The 16310-nt window shown below is 51.8% G+C and overlaps 1 protein-coding gene across 11 annotated transcripts; it reads left to right on the forward strand.

Annotated features, from left to right (window-relative positions):
• The first annotated feature begins 849 nt into the window (after positions 1–849).
• Positions 850–9636, forward strand: NDRG2 (NDRG family member 2). 11 transcript variants are annotated; one of them, XM_059890363.1, is made up of 17 exons: positions 872–933; positions 2537–2603; positions 3320–3400; positions 3742–3783; positions 4159–4264; positions 4523–4643; positions 4825–4887; positions 5758–5818; positions 6013–6099; positions 6297–6353; positions 6519–6622; positions 7089–7133; positions 7421–7472; positions 7854–7901; positions 8157–8192; positions 8346–8397; positions 8640–9630. In XM_059890363.1, the coding sequence occupies exons 3-17, from the start codon at positions 3326–3328 to the stop codon at positions 8804–8806; spliced, it is 1116 nt and encodes a 371-aa protein (XP_059746346.1). In that variant the 5' UTR covers positions 872–933; positions 2537–2603; positions 3320–3325; the 3' UTR covers positions 8807–9630. The 11 variants fall into 11 exon arrangements, with proteins under 11 accessions (NP_001030381.1, XP_059746346.1, XP_024853260.1 ...); XM_024997492.2 differs by having other exon boundaries at positions 872–905; XM_024997494.2 differs by lacking the exon at positions 872–933 and adding an exon at positions 1523–2416.
• Positions 9637–16310: the final 6674 nt, after the last annotated feature.

Raw genomic sequence — 16310 nt, forward strand, 5'->3', positions numbered from 1 at the left:
CGGGATCTACTCTGGGTCACCTCCTCCCTCTTGGCCCCTCCTTTCCAATAGACCCTGCCAAGTGGGGATGAAAGGGGCATTGATGTTCCTTGGATGGGAGGGGGTGGTGAGGGTGGTTGTGGGGGGTGGTTCCCAGGCAGGAGGGGGAAAGCAATTTAGGGGTCTTGGGGGGGCAGTCTGAGCTGGTGTTGCAGTTGGCAGCTCCAGTTCCATTGGCCATTGTTCCCAACTGGCCTGGCGCCCAGCCCCTGAAATGGCAACTCAGGAACCAGGCTGAAGGAGGATGGGGTGGGGACCTCTGGGGGAAGGGAACCTGGAAAGGGCGCAGGTGGGGAGAAATCCAGTCTGTGTCCTTTTGTGTAAGACAACTTTGAATCCCTTTAGCCTCATAACTATCTCATTCTGGGTGACTTTTCCCCGAGGGGCACAGGGAGGGTGCATATAGGTGGGGAGAGAGCAGGGTGAGTGAGGGATCCAGGCCGTCACACCCACCCAGGCCCTAATAGACGCCGCAGTCCCTGAGAAACCATTGCCTTGGCTGGCCCTAGCCGGCCTCCTTCTCTGGGCCAGAATAGAAGGGGTTAGCACTGAAGCCACAGGGTCTCTTGGGTCCCAGCCCGGGACACTGCGTCCTCCCTAAACCCCCACCCCACTTCCACAGAGTTAACTCCACCCCTGTGCCTGTTTACCCAAGAGTCAGCACCCCTGGGGGTCCTGGCCCCTCCTCCGCCCCTCCTTGGGGCCTTGACCCGGGAGTCCCCGTTGGCCATCCTTTGCCCCCCCTCCCGCGATCTCCCTCTATTTATAGCGGCCCCCCGCATCCCCCCCCTCCCTCCCCGCCTTGTTTTCCAACTTCTCAGGGAGCAACCCGGAGAGCAGTCGCCGGGACACTGCAGAGAGAGGAGGTACCAGGACCCTGGGCGCCCAGAAATTGTAACTCCCGCGCCCTCGACGCCCCCACTCCCTAGTCGGTGCAGGCACACCTCCCCTCTCCGCGGTCGAGACCCTCGCCTCCTCAGCAGCGATCCTTCTTTGGCCTAGCCCTCTGTTTCCAGGCGGGTGGAGTAAAAATCGTGGGGTGCCAGCACCCTGGCTTCGTCTCCCTTTTACCCGTTCCCACCTCGGAGTCGGGGCGCAGGAAGGAGCCTGAGTGCTACAGGCAGGGCCAGATCACGGGTGGGGGCGGTGCTGAGAGCGGGGGTGGGGGTCCCCCACGGGACTAAGGGATCCCCCACACCCACAGCCGCCCGGTTGCCGGGGTCGGGGCGGGGGCGGGTAGTGAATGTTGTGGGGAGCGCGGGCCGAAGTCTGGAAGCACCCAGCAGTTGGCTTTCTTTAGAGTTCCCCTCGGGCCCCCAGCGCTGCCCCTCCCGGAGCTGTGGGAGGCTCCGGGCGGGGTGAAGGGGGGCGTGTTTACCAGGGGTCTGGGGCGGATCTGCGGGGAGCTGGCGGCCGGTGGGCGGGCCGGGGCGGGCCGGGGGCGGGTCTGTGGGGAGCCCGAGCCGGGGCGGGCCGGGGAGTCAAAGGCAAGTGAAGGTGGAAGCGGCGGCGGCGGCAGCAGGTAGGGGGAAGGGCGGGAGTGGGGCCGCGGGGCCAGGCTGGCACCTGGGGGTGCCGGGAGGCGCTTGGATCCCAACGCCTCGGAGAGTACGGCTTGTGGGCAGGAGCCGGCCCACAGGGCCGCGAGGCCGCTGCGTACAGAGGCGGAGGCTCCGCGGGCTGCAGGGCGTGTTTAGGGCGTGCACGAAGTTGAGTTCGGGGTCCAGGGCTCTCCGCGCCAGCCGCGCGAATTGTCAGTCCCCACGCGGATGGCAGCGAGGGGACTCGGAGGGACAGGTTCCGGGGGCTGGGCCCAGTCAGTTCCATCTGTCCTCCCCATCCCTTCCCAGCTGACTCTCGGCCCTTGCGGGTTGTCGGGGCACGCTGGGGAGAGACTGTGGAAACGCCCCCTACACACCCCTTCTCCACTTTCGGGACCCACACCGAAACTGGGTGGAGGAGAGAAGCGAAAGCACGAGGCTTAAAAAAAATTTTTTTTAATGGTGGAAAGAAACAGTCGTGCTCTGCCACCCCATCTCACTCGAGAGCTGTCAAAAATCTTGGGGATCCCTTAGTCCCCACTTTAATTTGCAAATAAGAAATTGAGCGCAAGAGTAGTGACAGACAGAGCCAAGGTCACAGTGGGAGCAGCAGAGCCTGGGGTAGAATCCAGAGGTTCTGACATAAGACACGCTCTTTCCTCCACATCAGCACTTCCTTCTCTCCTCTCCCCGCCCCGCCCCCGGCCCCCCGCCCCGCTTCCCAAGCCTGGACTGATACCTGCTGTGTTGCCGGGCAGACCACGCCAGCCTGTAATGATTCTAGCTGAAGCCTGGAGAAGACTTGTTCACTGGACTCGTGGGTACAGATTGGGAGGGTTAGTGACCTGGCAGGGATTGGTGACCCAGATAGTCCAGGTCTTGGCTTAGGTTTTTTGTCTCTAAAAGATCCAGGATTTGTCTCCCATGTCATTGACCTCATTGCCTTGTTTTCTCAGACCCCAGAGCCAGGAGGAGTGAGAACCCTGACCCCTAACCCTACTTCATCCAGCCAATAGGAGCCAAGTAAGTGACCCCACCTCCGGGCTGCTGGTCTTTTACTCTGCTGGTCTGCACAGGTGCTCTGCTCCTCACTGGCCCCAAAGGTTGAATACATGCTACTTTATTCCAAGTCAGGAGTCTTGGGAGGAAGGGAGGCATTGGGTCTGTTGGACACAGATGTCCCTTGTCCTTCTTTTCTGGTTTCCCCCTCCCCCCCTTGGTCATGTTACTCAGGTCATTTTTAGCCCCTTTCTCTTTGCGCTGCTGACCTTGGCGCTTTAGTCGAAGGTCACAGTCAGTGGTGAACTCTCGATACCCATCCCTTGGTATCTTTAGAGCACCCAGTCGCTGAGCCACGAGTTTCACCCCCTACCTAACTAGGAGTGTGGGGTGGCCCCTAAATATAGCCTGGGAAACCTGAGCTGCCCTGCTGCCCCACCCTGATATTTCCATCCAGGATAGGGGAGGGGGTACGGAAGGTGTCGGTGTTGAGGGGTGTTGGGATGGCCAGGCTGAAAGGAAGTGGTGTCCTGAGTCCTCTTCCCCAAGCCCTCTTTCCTAGCGGCCTGGCCCTACAGCTGGGGGTGCCGGACCACCTCTCTCTGTGTCCTGGAGTAGTCTTCAGCTCCTGTGGCCCTCCGCACTCAGCAATGTCCAGTGTTGAGAGGAAGCCAGGGGTTGGGGGAGGCGTGCGGTGTAGGGGCAGCCTCCCCAGTCTCTGTGTTTCCTCACCCTGCCAGGTCACCATGGCAGAGCTGCGGGAAGTGCAGATCACGGAGGAGAAGCCGCTGTTGCCAGGGCAGACACCCGAGGTGGCCAAGGTTATCAGAGACCCCTGACTCCCAGTCCGGAATCCCAGACCTCGAAGCATAGCCCTCACTTCTTTCCCTCCCAGACTCATGATCTCATTGTCACTCACACCCCACTATGCTCTCCACGTCTCCCCATGTTATCTCTCCCCAAACACCATGGCTCAGAGTCCAGGCTTTTTTCCTGTCACTATGCTAACCTTCATCCTCTCCATGTCTCTTTTTCGTCAATCTCTTTCTGTCATTGGTCTCCGTTGGCCTCTTTGCCTACCTTTCTTTTATCTGTGTCTGTCTCTCTCTCTGTGACTCTACTGTGTGTTTCTGTGTGTATCTGTCTGTGTGTATCTCTCCAGGAGGCTGAGTTAGCTGCCCGAATCCTCCTGGATCAGGGACAGGTAACAGTTTGGGGCAGCCCCAGGTGGGAGGAGGGGCTCTTCTCGCCCCAGGAAGGAGGGGCCCCTGCCTGGTTTTCTTCTCTCTGCTTCTTCTCCTTCTATTCCAGTCCTTTCCTGTCCCCATCTCCCTGCTTTCCTGCCTTCTCCTCCCTCTTTTCTGAGTTCCCTGATGCTCTTCGGATCTTTCATTATTCTTTCCCACCCCCTAAATCATCTTCCAGTGTCATTTTTACCTAAATTCTTGCTGATCCTACTTCTACTTTTTGGCTCCAGTTTCCTCTCTTTTGCCCCTACCCCTTCAACGCCCCGACTTTCATGGAGGCTCCTCTCGTGCCTCTTTTCCTCTCAGCCTGATGGTGACCTGTTTTCCTGCAGACTCACTCTGTGGAGACACCTTATGGTTCTGTCACTTTTACTGTCTATGGCACCCCCAAACCCAAACGGCCAGCGATACTCACCTACCATGATGTGGGACTCAACTGTAAGGACCTTCACTTCCTCTCCCATTTCTTTCTGGGAAGAGGCTGGTGGGGCAGGGGGAGGGTAAGACTCCAGTGTGAGGGGAAGGGCAAGACTCCAGTGTGAGGGGAAGGGCCAGTATGGGAAAGGAGCCATGTGGCATGTCAAGGGGAAGTTCTCTCCTCGTCTGAATGTGGCATGAAAGAAAGAGGGTGGATTCTGACCTGGGGACATTTTCCCCGTCTGACTCTACTGTTGGGGTGATGGGGATTCTCTTTAGATAAATCCTGCTTCCAGCCGCTGTTTCAATTTGCGGATATGCAGGAAATCATTCAGAACTTCGTGCGGGTTCATGTGGATGCCCCTGGCATGGAAGAGGGGGCTCCCGTGTTCCCTTTGGGGTGAGAATTAGCTCCTTCCCTCCTCATCAGGCTGTGAGGCACATGGCAGGTATGGAGTAGATTGGATCAGGGAGGAGGAAGGGGAGGGCAAATGGTGACCCTGGGAGAGAATGAGTAGGACATGGAGGTGGGGGCCATGGGGGCAGGTTGGTGTTTTCCTTAACGTTCTTTTCTTCCCCAGGTATCAGTACCCATCTCTGGACCAGCTTGCGGACATGATCCCTTGCATCCTGCAGTACTTAAAGTGAGAGGCCTGGGGACCCCTCCGAGCCAGAGTTCTCTTTCCAGTACAAGGCGGCCCGTAGAACTCCTGAGCGAGTTCTGTCTGGACTAGATGTTGTCTATTCCAGTTGAGAGGAAGTGGGTGGCTTTGGAAAGCTGACTTGAGTCAGCAGAGTAGCCCTAAGGGAGGAGGAAAAGAAAAGGGAGCTGTGTGCCTGGCCTTGCCTCAGGCTGAGGAGGGTCTGCTGTGATCTGAAAGCTAGAGAAGAAGAGGAGTGGGCGACACAGTCCCTGAGGAACCAGACAAGCCTGTCTTTCCCTCCCACTCCCTGTGCCTCCTCCAGACCGAGGCAGAGTGGGTGAGAGAAGGAAAAGAAAGCCGGGTGTGGCCTCTTCGGTGCATACTTAGTGCTGATGACACCTGGGCTCTGTCCTTGCCTTGGCTTTTCCTGGGCATCAGGGCCCTGGGCAGCTGTGGTTCACCTCTTGGGCTCTTTCTCCTGATACTTCCTGTTGTTCACCAAAGTTGTATCTTTTTTAATATCTTGCTTTAAGTGCCCCCCTTCCCAGTTCCTCTAGAGGAACCAGGAAGGAAAACAGAACTAGTTGAACTAGCTCCTGAAAATTGAGAATGGACAAAGAGCTACATAGGAAACAGTGTCTGGTTGGTTGGCATGTGGGTGTTTCAAGACACTCACTCTCCCTGGAGGGAGCTGGTAAAAGACTACAGTGTCCATTTTTTAGCTCCTTAGCACCTTCTTTTTCAGCATCCCCCCAAAGGAAGGTCCCTTTCTGTCCTTTATGCCCATGGCCTTAGGAAGGAGGGTGAGGAGTTTGGAGAGTCAAAGTTTTGGATACCCGGACCCATTAGACCTACATTTACCTTTCACAGTTTCTCCACAATAATTGGAATTGGTGTTGGAGCTGGGGCCTACGTCCTGTCGCGATACGCTGTAAGAAATTAAAAAAAAAACCCAGATAAGCAAAAGGCGGGTCCAAGGCCCAGGCAGTGTTAACAGTGTGTGCTTGGGGGGAGGCTGTGCGTACGAGGGTGGGAAGCAGGCCCCATGGAGCCTGGGGTGGGCAGAGCTCAGTGGGGAGGGGATAAGTCCATGCCTGCCTCTAACTTCCCTCTGCTGCCCCTCAGCTTACCCACCCTGATACCGTCGAGGGTCTTGTCCTCATCAACATTGATCCCAACGCCAAAGGCTGGATGGATTGGGCAGCGCACAAGGTTTGGGGGGCCTGTGCACTGAGATCTTAGGGGGCTTCCCCTTGTGTGGGTCCATTTAGGCTCTAACAACATAACTGGCTGGCCTGTGAGCTTCAGGGAAGGGGGAAGGAGCAGGAAGGGGGGAAGGAGCAGGAAAGAAACTTGGGTCTCTACTCCTCATAATGTCCTGAGCTTTTTCACCTGCCCTGTCCTCATAGCTAACAGGTCTCACCTCTTCCATTTCGGAGATGATCCTTGGACATCTTTTCAGCCAGGTAAGTGGTTGTGGAAGATGGAAGAAGTAGAGGGAACCAGCAAGGACTGGAATGTGTGGGGTGATTTCCTTACTTGGGACTGATTTGGGGAGGGAAGTTTGCATCTAGTAACTGTTTTTGAGTTCTCTTCCCAGCCCTATTTATTCTCCCTCTATTTTCCTTCAGGAAGAGCTGTCCGGAAATTCTGAGTTGATACAAAAGTATAGAAATATCATTGCACATGCCCCCAACCTGGATAACATTGAACTGTACTGGAACAGCTACAACAAGTAAGTGGGCATGGATGAGAAATGTAGAAGCGGGAATGGGGGTCATGGGAGGCACAGAGGGGCCAAGGGGAGGGGAAGCAGGCTGTGCGAGGTGGGCAGGGATTGTTGGGCAGTAGGGGGCAGCTGCAGGACAGACGGGGGTTTGGGGGGTAGAATTGTGAGAAGCCGGCCATCTCTCTCTTGTTACTTCCTTGGATTTTTGGATTCCCTGAAGTAAGATGATCTCTGGTCCTCATGCCCTTCATCCCCTTCACTGCCCTCTGACCAGGGACTTGGGCACAAGTGACCATAGGGCTCATGCTTGAGGCCTGTCTGCCACCTTCTCCTTCGGTTCTCACTTGTAATCACCAATATTCAACTCTAATTTAGGGGAGGAAGATTGCTTCCTCATGGGGAAGCTGGCTTACATCTGGGTGGGTAGCACTGCTTGCCTAAAATTTCTACTCTTCTTTTAAACCCTCTTTAGTCGCCGAGACCTGAACTTTGTGCGTGGAGGCGATACCACCCTCAAGTAAGACTTTAAGGGATAAAGCTTTGCCTCTCTCCCTGGATCTTCCCCTAGTAGACGCTTATACCCTTTAGAAGGAGAGTCTTTTGCCAGGGAATTTTCTTGTCACCTCTTCCCCTATCCTGTTTAGCAAACCACCACCCTCTAGGTCCTACCCCTTTGAACTCTGTTGGTGGGGTCAGCAGGGTTCAGAAGGTTATTTTCTCTTTGGAGCCAACTGTTCTTCTGGGAGGAGGTGGAGGAGGGAGTGCCAGGGGCTCACCACCTGCTCCCCAACACTATGCCTCTAGGTGCCCTGTGATGCTGGTGGTAGGAGACCAAGCACCCCATGAAGATGCAGTGGTCAGTAGGGAGTCTTGGGGTGGGTGAAGGAGGGTGGCAGTCAGAGGGCTATCTTGCCAAGAAGCAAGCTCTGTTTGGGGACGGGGAGAGTAACTTTGGGGCATAAGAGGTTGATTCCTGACAAGAAGGAAATGGGCAGAGGCTTGATAAGAAAGGAATTTGGAGGACTCTTCTGGTGGTCCAGTGGTTAAGACTGCATGCTCCCAATGCGGGGGGCATGGGTTTGATCCCTGGTTGGGGAACTAAGATTCCATATGTTGTGGGTATGGGCAAAATAAAATTAAAAAAAAAAAAAGAATTGGGTCTGGGCCTCTGGGTTCTTTGGTTGGGAGGGGCCACTGGGAGTGTGACTTCATTCATTCAACCTTCTCCCTACTCCAGGTGGAATGTAACTCAAAACTGGACCCCACCCAGACTTCTTTCCTCAAGGTCAGTAACCCTATTCCACATTCAGCCTGACTCTTGGCCCCCGGTCCAGAGCCATAGATCTTCTCCAGATTCAGCTGCTAGGCTGGCTTCCAGGGTCCTACATGGGAGCAAGTGGGTGGGTGGAGTAAAAGAAACAGAAAACACCCCAACGGCCTGGAGTGGGAAGCCTAGGGAAGAGAGCCGTCTCGTACCTCTCGGCATGGCTCATTGGTGTATATGTATATCACTTTTTCTGGATGACTCTCTCCTGAACAGATGGCTGACTCTGGGGGGCAGCCCCAGCTGACTCAGGTGAGCGCCCCTGCCATTCGTGGGGTGGGATATTAGTGGCCCTGAACTATACCCTTTGCTACACACCCCATCTCTAACCTGCCATGGCTATGGGCTCCAGCTCAGTTTCTAACCTCACTTTGCTGTCTCCCTTTCCTCATTTTACTTTCACAGCCAGGCAAGCTGACCGAGGCCTTCAAGTACTTCCTGCAGGGCATGGGCTATAGTGAGTATGGGGGTCAGAGGCTGTCATGAAGACAAGAGGTTGTGGCATAGGAGGAGGGAGGGCCACGGGGGGCAGGAACCACTTCAGGCTAGTTCCTGGATTTACCGCCGTCTGTCAAATCAAGCTCATTGACCCCTGGCCCCATTTGTAACTCTCGTCTCCACCCAAGCACCCCACTCTGAGTTGCCTGCTTCTCTCCCCACCTCCGCTCTGACTGCTGGCTTTCCCTTCCGTCTCCACAGTGGCTTCATCCTGCATGACTCGCCTGTCCCGATCTCGCACGGCCTCCCTGACCAGCGCAGCATCCATTGATGGCAACCGGTCCCGCTCTCGCACCCTGTCCCAGAGCAGCGAGTCTGGGACTCTCTCTTCAGGGCCCCCAGGGCACACCATGGAGGTCTCCTGTTGAATGATCCTTGTTGTCCTGGTGTGGGACCCAGCCCTCACCTCCCCCAGTACTAACCTGGGAGGTGCCCAGGGCACTGGGCCCAAGTGAGCACAGGAAGCTGGGCAGATCATGTGGGGAGATGACCTTGATCTTTGATTGCTACCCTAACCTTGACCTCTAACCTGTGATTTCCCTCAGCTCCTGGGAGAGATGTCCTAATATCTCTTAGGGACCCAGACCCCTAAATGATCCCTCTCCTTCATCTTGGTGTTAGGCGGAGAAGGCATGTATCCCTGCTCCCTAATCTGGGTGTCTGTAGCTAAGGGACAAGAGGTTGTGGAAGTTGTCCGTGGTGACTCCCCCAGACTCTCCCTCCTTATCCCAGATTGCAAGGGTAAGGGGCTTTGGGCTGGGGCTCCTCTCACCAAAGCTGGCATGGTGTCGCATTAATCCTTCGTGCCTCTGAAGGGCATGGGCCTCAATGAACGTGTGACAGGGGAGAGCTGCTGGTGGGTTAGTGGTCCTCAGGACATGCCAGAAACGTTCAGTGTGGAAATGGAAGTTGGAATGGGAGGTGGTGGGCGGTGAACAAATGTGACGGAGGGGCTGGAGCTGGGCAGTAGGAAGGGGACTGGGGCCACCGGCTGCTCTAACTTTGGTAGCTATCTAGACAGCGTGTGTCTAGAGGGGGGTGGGGGGGAGCCAAGCTGGGCATGGCTGCTTGGGGCTTGGCATGGGGGTGGGAAGGGCTGCCTTGGGGCTCTGACCACAGTGTGTTATATGTGGGGGGTGCCCTCCTGTCTCCCACAACTTCTGCTGTAACAATAAACTATAGAGGAATCTGAGCTCCATTATTCTTCTGGGTCTGAATATGCCTGCCTCGTGCCCCTTTTCTGCCTCTCCCTGCTCAGCCCTTACATTTCTCTTCTCAAGGTGACAAAACCACAGGACAGGGCTTGTATAGCAAAAGTGTTAGTCGCGCAGTCGTGTTCAACTCTTTGTGGACCTCATGGACTGTGTGTAGCCCGCCAGGCTCCTCTGTCCATGAAATTCTCCAGGCAAGGATACTGGAGTGGGTTGCCATGCCCTCTTCCAGGGGATCTTCCTGACACAGGGATTGAACCCCGGACTCTTGAGGCAGATTCTTTACTGTCTAAGCCACCAGGGAAGCCCCTGTATAGCATAGACACACTATAAAATGTGACCTCATGGTCACTGGTCCCTACTCCAATAGCATGGTATTGCCCTTGATATTGATAGGGTATCCCAGTTGGGGACCAGAGGAGGAACTCAGATCTTAAGAGACTGGCCCACTGAGAAATGCCATAGGATTTTAGAGACATCACCAAGATCGTGATTTAAAGAAGGAAGCATAGAAAACTGACGCAAGTGTCCAAGGACATCTTTTGACTCATTTTCTGGCGGGATCCTCCCTAAGGTTCTGTAGATTTCATTTTCGATTGATCGATACAGTCAGTAGACAAGGCCTCGTGCAGTTGCTAGAAAGGTTGGATTGCTCATAGTCGATCCCAATCTGAAGACTCCTTCAGGAGAGTTACAGCAAAAGAGAGGACTTCCTCTCAGGAATTTCTCCTCTTCTGTGAATCAGGGAGTTAATTAGACTCTGCGTGTGGTTCTCTGAGAAGCTTTTCAAGTAAGAACAATGATCAAGAGGACTTCAGATAGTCTGTGGCTGTTGCAGGCTGATTCTTATGCTCTTGGGGCACAAGAAGTGAAAATGAGAAGGCACCATATAGTGTTACTGGCAAGAGGATTGTAGATGGATTGTTACAAGGTCATTTGTTAGATTACTTCATATAATAGAAACGCCATAGGCAATTGCACTTTCCTCTGGAACTGAGCTAAGGACTAATGTAGCTTGAGATCTGGTGCTGACACGTTGGCATCAACGTGGAGTGTGGAATGTATGCTTGAATCTTGAGCATTTCCTCACTGTCTAACACAGGATGAACTGTATCTTAAATGCAGTAGGCCAGGATCAGAAGGGGGCAGTATTAGGTGACTAGCAGATATACAGACCCTGGAGAAGGGAATGGCAACCCACTCCAGTATTCTTGCCTGGAGAATCCCATGGACAGAGAAGCCTGGCAGGCTGCAGTCCATTGGGTCGCAAAGAGTTGGACATGACGGAAGTGACAGCACGCGTGCACACACACAGAAATACAGAAGTTACAGAGCTGGCTATGGATGGTGAGGGTGTTGACCAACCACACACAGGGTAGACAGCAAGCAGGGCTTAAATGCCATGCTAAAGAAACAAAACAGCATAATTGGAACATTGGACCAACCAGCTCCTAGATAAACATGCAGAAAAGGCAGAGAACTTACAGCCTTGACCAGCAATACCTGCTGTTGTTCATTATGGAAGGGAAGGCCAGTCTTCTCAGTACATTTACCTGAAAAGATAACACTGTTATCAGGGTACTCCTCAGAAGAGGGAGTAAATTACATTTGTGTATACATATCAGACAGTGTATCTGCCATGGAGGTGGGTGTGAATGGGTGTTGACTGTCTCTCTCTCTCTCCTACAGATGTGTCTGCATCTTTAGGAAACCCAAGAATTAAGTAGAGGGAGAGATGCTGTCTGCTGGGAGCAAGGGAGAGGGGCTTTGCTGTCCTTGACTGACCTCTCTGCTTTGTTGGTCTTGCACACTCCAGGGATGCAGTGCCCCCCTGTGGTTGGCATGGTTCTTCCTAACTTTTCCCAGCTCCCGGGTCCCTTCCAAAGTCTCCCATAGCTCTTTGTGATTCTAGTGGTAGCTCTGGAGGGAAGGCCTGATACCATGGTCAGCAGTGGTCTGTGGCTCTTGCCCATTCTCAAGATCAGAGCTTAGAGGAGAGGTGAAGGGACTTTACAGATGTCAAACCACAAACTACCTCTCTTTTGTCTTGGCTTCAGGCTTAGGACTCTTGTTTCTCTCTTTCTCTTGTTCTCAAGGAATGTTTCCCTGACTTTAGGGACAGAAGCCCAAGACAGCTAAGCAAGGGTGCCATGGGAAGGAGATTAAAACTAGAACACAGTGATGAGAGCCCTTACAAATTCTGGAACAACTAAAGAGATATGAAAGGTTGATTCTCGGAAGGAACACACAAAGCAGTGAAACTGCAGCGGGAGGATAGGTGTTAAGCTTTAGAGAGCACTCCTCTAACAGGGAACAGCACCTTTCTACAGAGATTTTAGGACTAAAGTGGAAAGTGTGAGTCAATTCTGACCACAGGCCAGGGGCGTGGTCAGGGTAAACAGTGCCCAGAGACACCACATAACCTTCTCTTCTCACCAACATTAGAATTTTCCTCCAGCTGGATAAATACAGTAAAAATAGAATGCTTCCTTCCTGTTTTTTTCACTTTCAATGAATCTAAAGAAAGTAACTCAGGGACTTTCCTGGTGGTACAGTGGATAAAAGTCTGCCTGCCAATGCAGGGAAACATGGGGTCAATCCCTGGTCTGGGAAGATCCTACTTGCTGTGAAGCAACTAAGCCTGTGCGCCACAAGTACTGAGTCCGTAGAGCCCAGGAGCTGAAACCGCTGAAGCCCACGCACCACAACTCTTGCAGCCAGTGAGCTCTACGGCCTGAGAGCCACAACTGATAAACCTCTGTGCTGCAACTGCTGAAGCCCACGAGTCTAGAGCCTGTGCTCCGAAACAAGAGAAGCCACCGCAATGAGAAGCCCATGCGCCGCAACTAGAGAGTAGCCCCCCGCAGTCTCCATTATAGAGTTAGAGAAAGCCTTCACACAGCAGTGAAGACCCTGCACAGCCAAATAAATCAATCTGTTAGCTGCTCAGTTGTGTCCGACTCTGAGACCCCATACACTGCAGCCCTCCAGGCTCCTGTGTCCATGGGATTTCCTAGGCAAGGATACTGGAGTGGGTTGCCATTTCCTTCTCCAGGGGATCTTCCCGACCCAGGGATTGAACCTGGACCTCCTGCACTGCAGGCAGATTCTTTACCATCTGAGCCACCAGGGAAGGCCAAATAAATAAAGTTACCACCTCCACTTCCAGTCTGTGGAGATTATTAAATACACCAGTTGTCAATTATTTCCTTTTTTATTTCAGTTTTTGTTGTTACTTTTTAAATATAATTTTATTTATTTAAACATTAATTATTTATTTAAATAAAGTTATATAAAAAAGTAACTCACAACCAAAACTGAAATAAAAAAGGAAATAATTGACAACTGGTGTTTTTAGCATCTTCACAGACTAAGGGTGGGGGTGGGTGTCACCCCTGTCTGTACCCCTTTTTACTTCACCTTTGCTAGTAATCATGGGCTTCTCCCTCAGGTTCGGGGCTGGGGTGTGGGGGTTGAAATGTGAGGGTATCTGGCCGATTGGCACACTCACGTTACCAACCCACCCCAATTAGCTGTTTCTTGCTCTATCATCCAGAGCCAGGAGCAAGGGACCATTTCCTCGGCAAGACATTGGAAAACTGTCCTTAAGGGGAGGGGTGAAATGGCATGAATTGCCTCATGAGAATTAGTTCAGAGCACTTTGGTTTTTGTCCTGGGTGTATCTTGTTCACATGTGTTGTTCTCTGCCTGGCCTCCCACCTGACTCTGAGGTATTCACTGAATACTGTTCAGTATGCTGTTCCCCATCTCCCTTTTTTCATACAACAGCAATATCCAAACCCAACCCTTAGCTCATAAGCAAAGGAAAGGTGGGGAGCTCCCAAGTTTTACTTCAAAGAATTATTTGTTTTTATTTGTAATTAATTTATTTTTTGGTCACTCCACGAGACTTGTGGAATCTGTTCCCTGAGCAGAGATTGAACCCAGGCTTTGGCAGTGAAAGTAACCACTAGATCACCAAGGAACTCTCCCAGAGAATCATTTATTGGTGCAAAAATGGAAAGCTGGCTCAAAGTGGGAAGGAAGTTGGAGGTTTCATTCTTTTGTTTCAGATTGTTTTTTCCTGTTTAAATATGTAAAAAATAGATGGCGTGGAGAAGACGGGTGAGGAAGAGACACAGAAAGAAAACTTGAGAAGATTTGAAAAACTATTTGTATAAATTCTCTTGTGATTACTCCAACTAGTTTCTCCTATTATTCACTCTTCCAACCTGTATATCTTCCCTCTGATTTTTATATTTCAACTCTCATTATTCTAATTTTCTTCAGTTACAATCTATCTTTCAAGGCTGTGTGAATCAGGGTTCACTCCTGAATCTGGCTTCTAGTCACCAGGCCCCAGTTAACTGAGCTCTCCCTCCTGTCCTATGGTTCTTATTCCATTCTTCCTCATTTCTAGCTCATTCAGAAATCACACTCATCTTCTGCTCCCTTAGAGCCCTTTCTGGCTCCTGGCTGGGGATTCAGAACTTTTGAAAAGGATCAAGATTGTTCCTTTTCTTCATCCCAGTGTTCTCTCCATGTGGCATTCCCTAGCTCTATTCCAGCTCTTGATACAATATGGTTCAAACCAAAGATGGTTCCTGGTTGATAAGAATCTTGAGAAAGGAAAAGGAAATGGACTTTGGAAGGATGGCTGAAAGCAGAGGAGGAGAAGGGAAATCTAAAGGCCCGTGGGTTGGGAGGAAGCAAAAAAATGCACGAACCACTCACGCTTGAAATCTCCAGCCTCTGCTCATTGTCGTCAAACGCTGATAGCATCAGTGACCCAGAAACATATGGAGAGCCCTAGAGTCTAATGTACTCCTCAAGCCTCCTTTCTATAGGCATACAAATCCTCAGTACCAGAAATAGCTAACTTCCATATAATCGTGTCCCTTCCAAAGTCCTGGCAAGATCATTGGAGTCGAAGGAAGCAGAGAATCGATGGTGTGTGGAATGTCTTCTATTTGCCCTTCCAGAGTTCTTTAGGACCTGTGCCTCACAAGGCTGGCCTATGCGCAATCACCCGTAGACATTTTTGTCCTTGGTTCCTGTTTGTGTATGGCCGACAGGAGACACTGGCAGCAGACCACAGAGGAGAAGGAGAGTGAGGATATTCCTCTGACTTCCTCCTGGTCCCTGCAGGTTGGTTGTATCCTTGAACCAAGGCCACAGCTCTTATTGGACAGCCCTCTAGTTTCTGGTTGCTACTCCCTCTGTTCAGCCCAGGTAACAGCATTGTTATTACTCAGCCCCAAGGAATTGCACCATCCCTTGTTGTTCTGTCTAAACCCTGCCCACACCTTTCTATCAGTTCAGTTCAGTTCAGTCGCTCAGTCGTGTCCGACTCTTTGCGACCCCACGAATCGCAGCATGCCAGGCCTCCCTGTCCATCACCAACTCCCGGAGTTCACTCAGACTCACGTCCATCCAGTCAGTGATGTCATCCAGCCATCTCATCCTCTGTCGTCCCCTTCTCCTCCTGCCCCCAATTCCTCCCAGCATCAGAGTCTTTTCCAATGAGTCAACTCTTTGCATGAGGTGACCAAAGTACTGGAGTTTCAGCTTTAGCATCATTCCTTCCAAAGAAATCCCAGGGCTGATCTCCTTCAGAATGGACTGTTTGGATCTCCTTGCAGTCTAAGGGACTCTCAAGAGTCTTCTCCAATACCCTTCTATATACTCCCTTTATTAAGCTTGCCTCACTTATCCAATGTGCTCTCGGCTTTCTTATGAAACCCTAATGTGGAAGATGGGGAGGGAAAGGTAAGGTAGGAGAAGAAAAGCTACATCTTGAGTTTTTCTTATATGGGTTTGAAGAAACATGGGTTTGAAGCCCACTTAGCTACCAAGTTATTTAACTTTTCTAGTACTTCCCTTGACTTACCATAGGGATAATATTTACCTGGTAGAGTTGGGAAGGTGAGATAATATACGTGAAAGCAATAGAACTGTGCCAGATGCTCAGCATAGAAATTCTATCATTACTACATTAGAGTGTATTCCATGTGAGTGCAATTAGTACCAAAGGGAAGACAAAATTGGATGATGCTTCAGGGAAATTATTTCCCTTGTCAGACATTTTTATTCAGCTTTGCCCGAGGCTTGCCTTCTCACTGATCCCTATGAGTGTAAGCTGGGTTGGTGGGGAGGTTTATGTATCTTAATTTACGGGAAGGGTAATGGGATGGACAGGAGATAGACTGAGACAAGAATGAAACTCAGGAGACCTTGTCGGTGTTAAGGCCAGTTAAATACCAAAAATATGAGAAGGAGCAAGCTGGTGAGCAGTTGAGCGCACAGGGCACACCTTCTCTTTCCCTATTTCTCCACTAAGTCTGATATATTCCTCCATCCCATGGGTCAGTGGCTGGGCAATGGTCATCTGCTCCCCCTCGGTTTTAGATAATGTATATGTCCTCAGCAGCTCTTAAGAGAAGCAATACACTGTAAGAGTTACTCAAACTGAAAGGCAAATGGTCTAGAAAGGCGGGGGGGCTGCAGCCATAGTGGCAGGTAAGACAGGCAGAAAGAAAGTCATTAAGTCATGGGGTGAGCCCAGTAATCACCCAGGACATCTATCTGGCATCTCTCTCTCTCTCTCCAAACTGTTTCTTAATCCCTCAGCACGAGGCTGCTGGGAGGAGACAGAGACTCC

This window comes from Bos taurus, chromosome 10 (assembly GCF_002263795.3).
Source record: "Bos taurus isolate L1 Dominette 01449 registration number 42190680 breed Hereford chromosome 10, ARS-UCD2.0, whole genome shotgun sequence".
Taxonomy (NCBI): Eukaryota; Metazoa; Chordata; class Mammalia; order Artiodactyla; family Bovidae; genus Bos; species Bos taurus.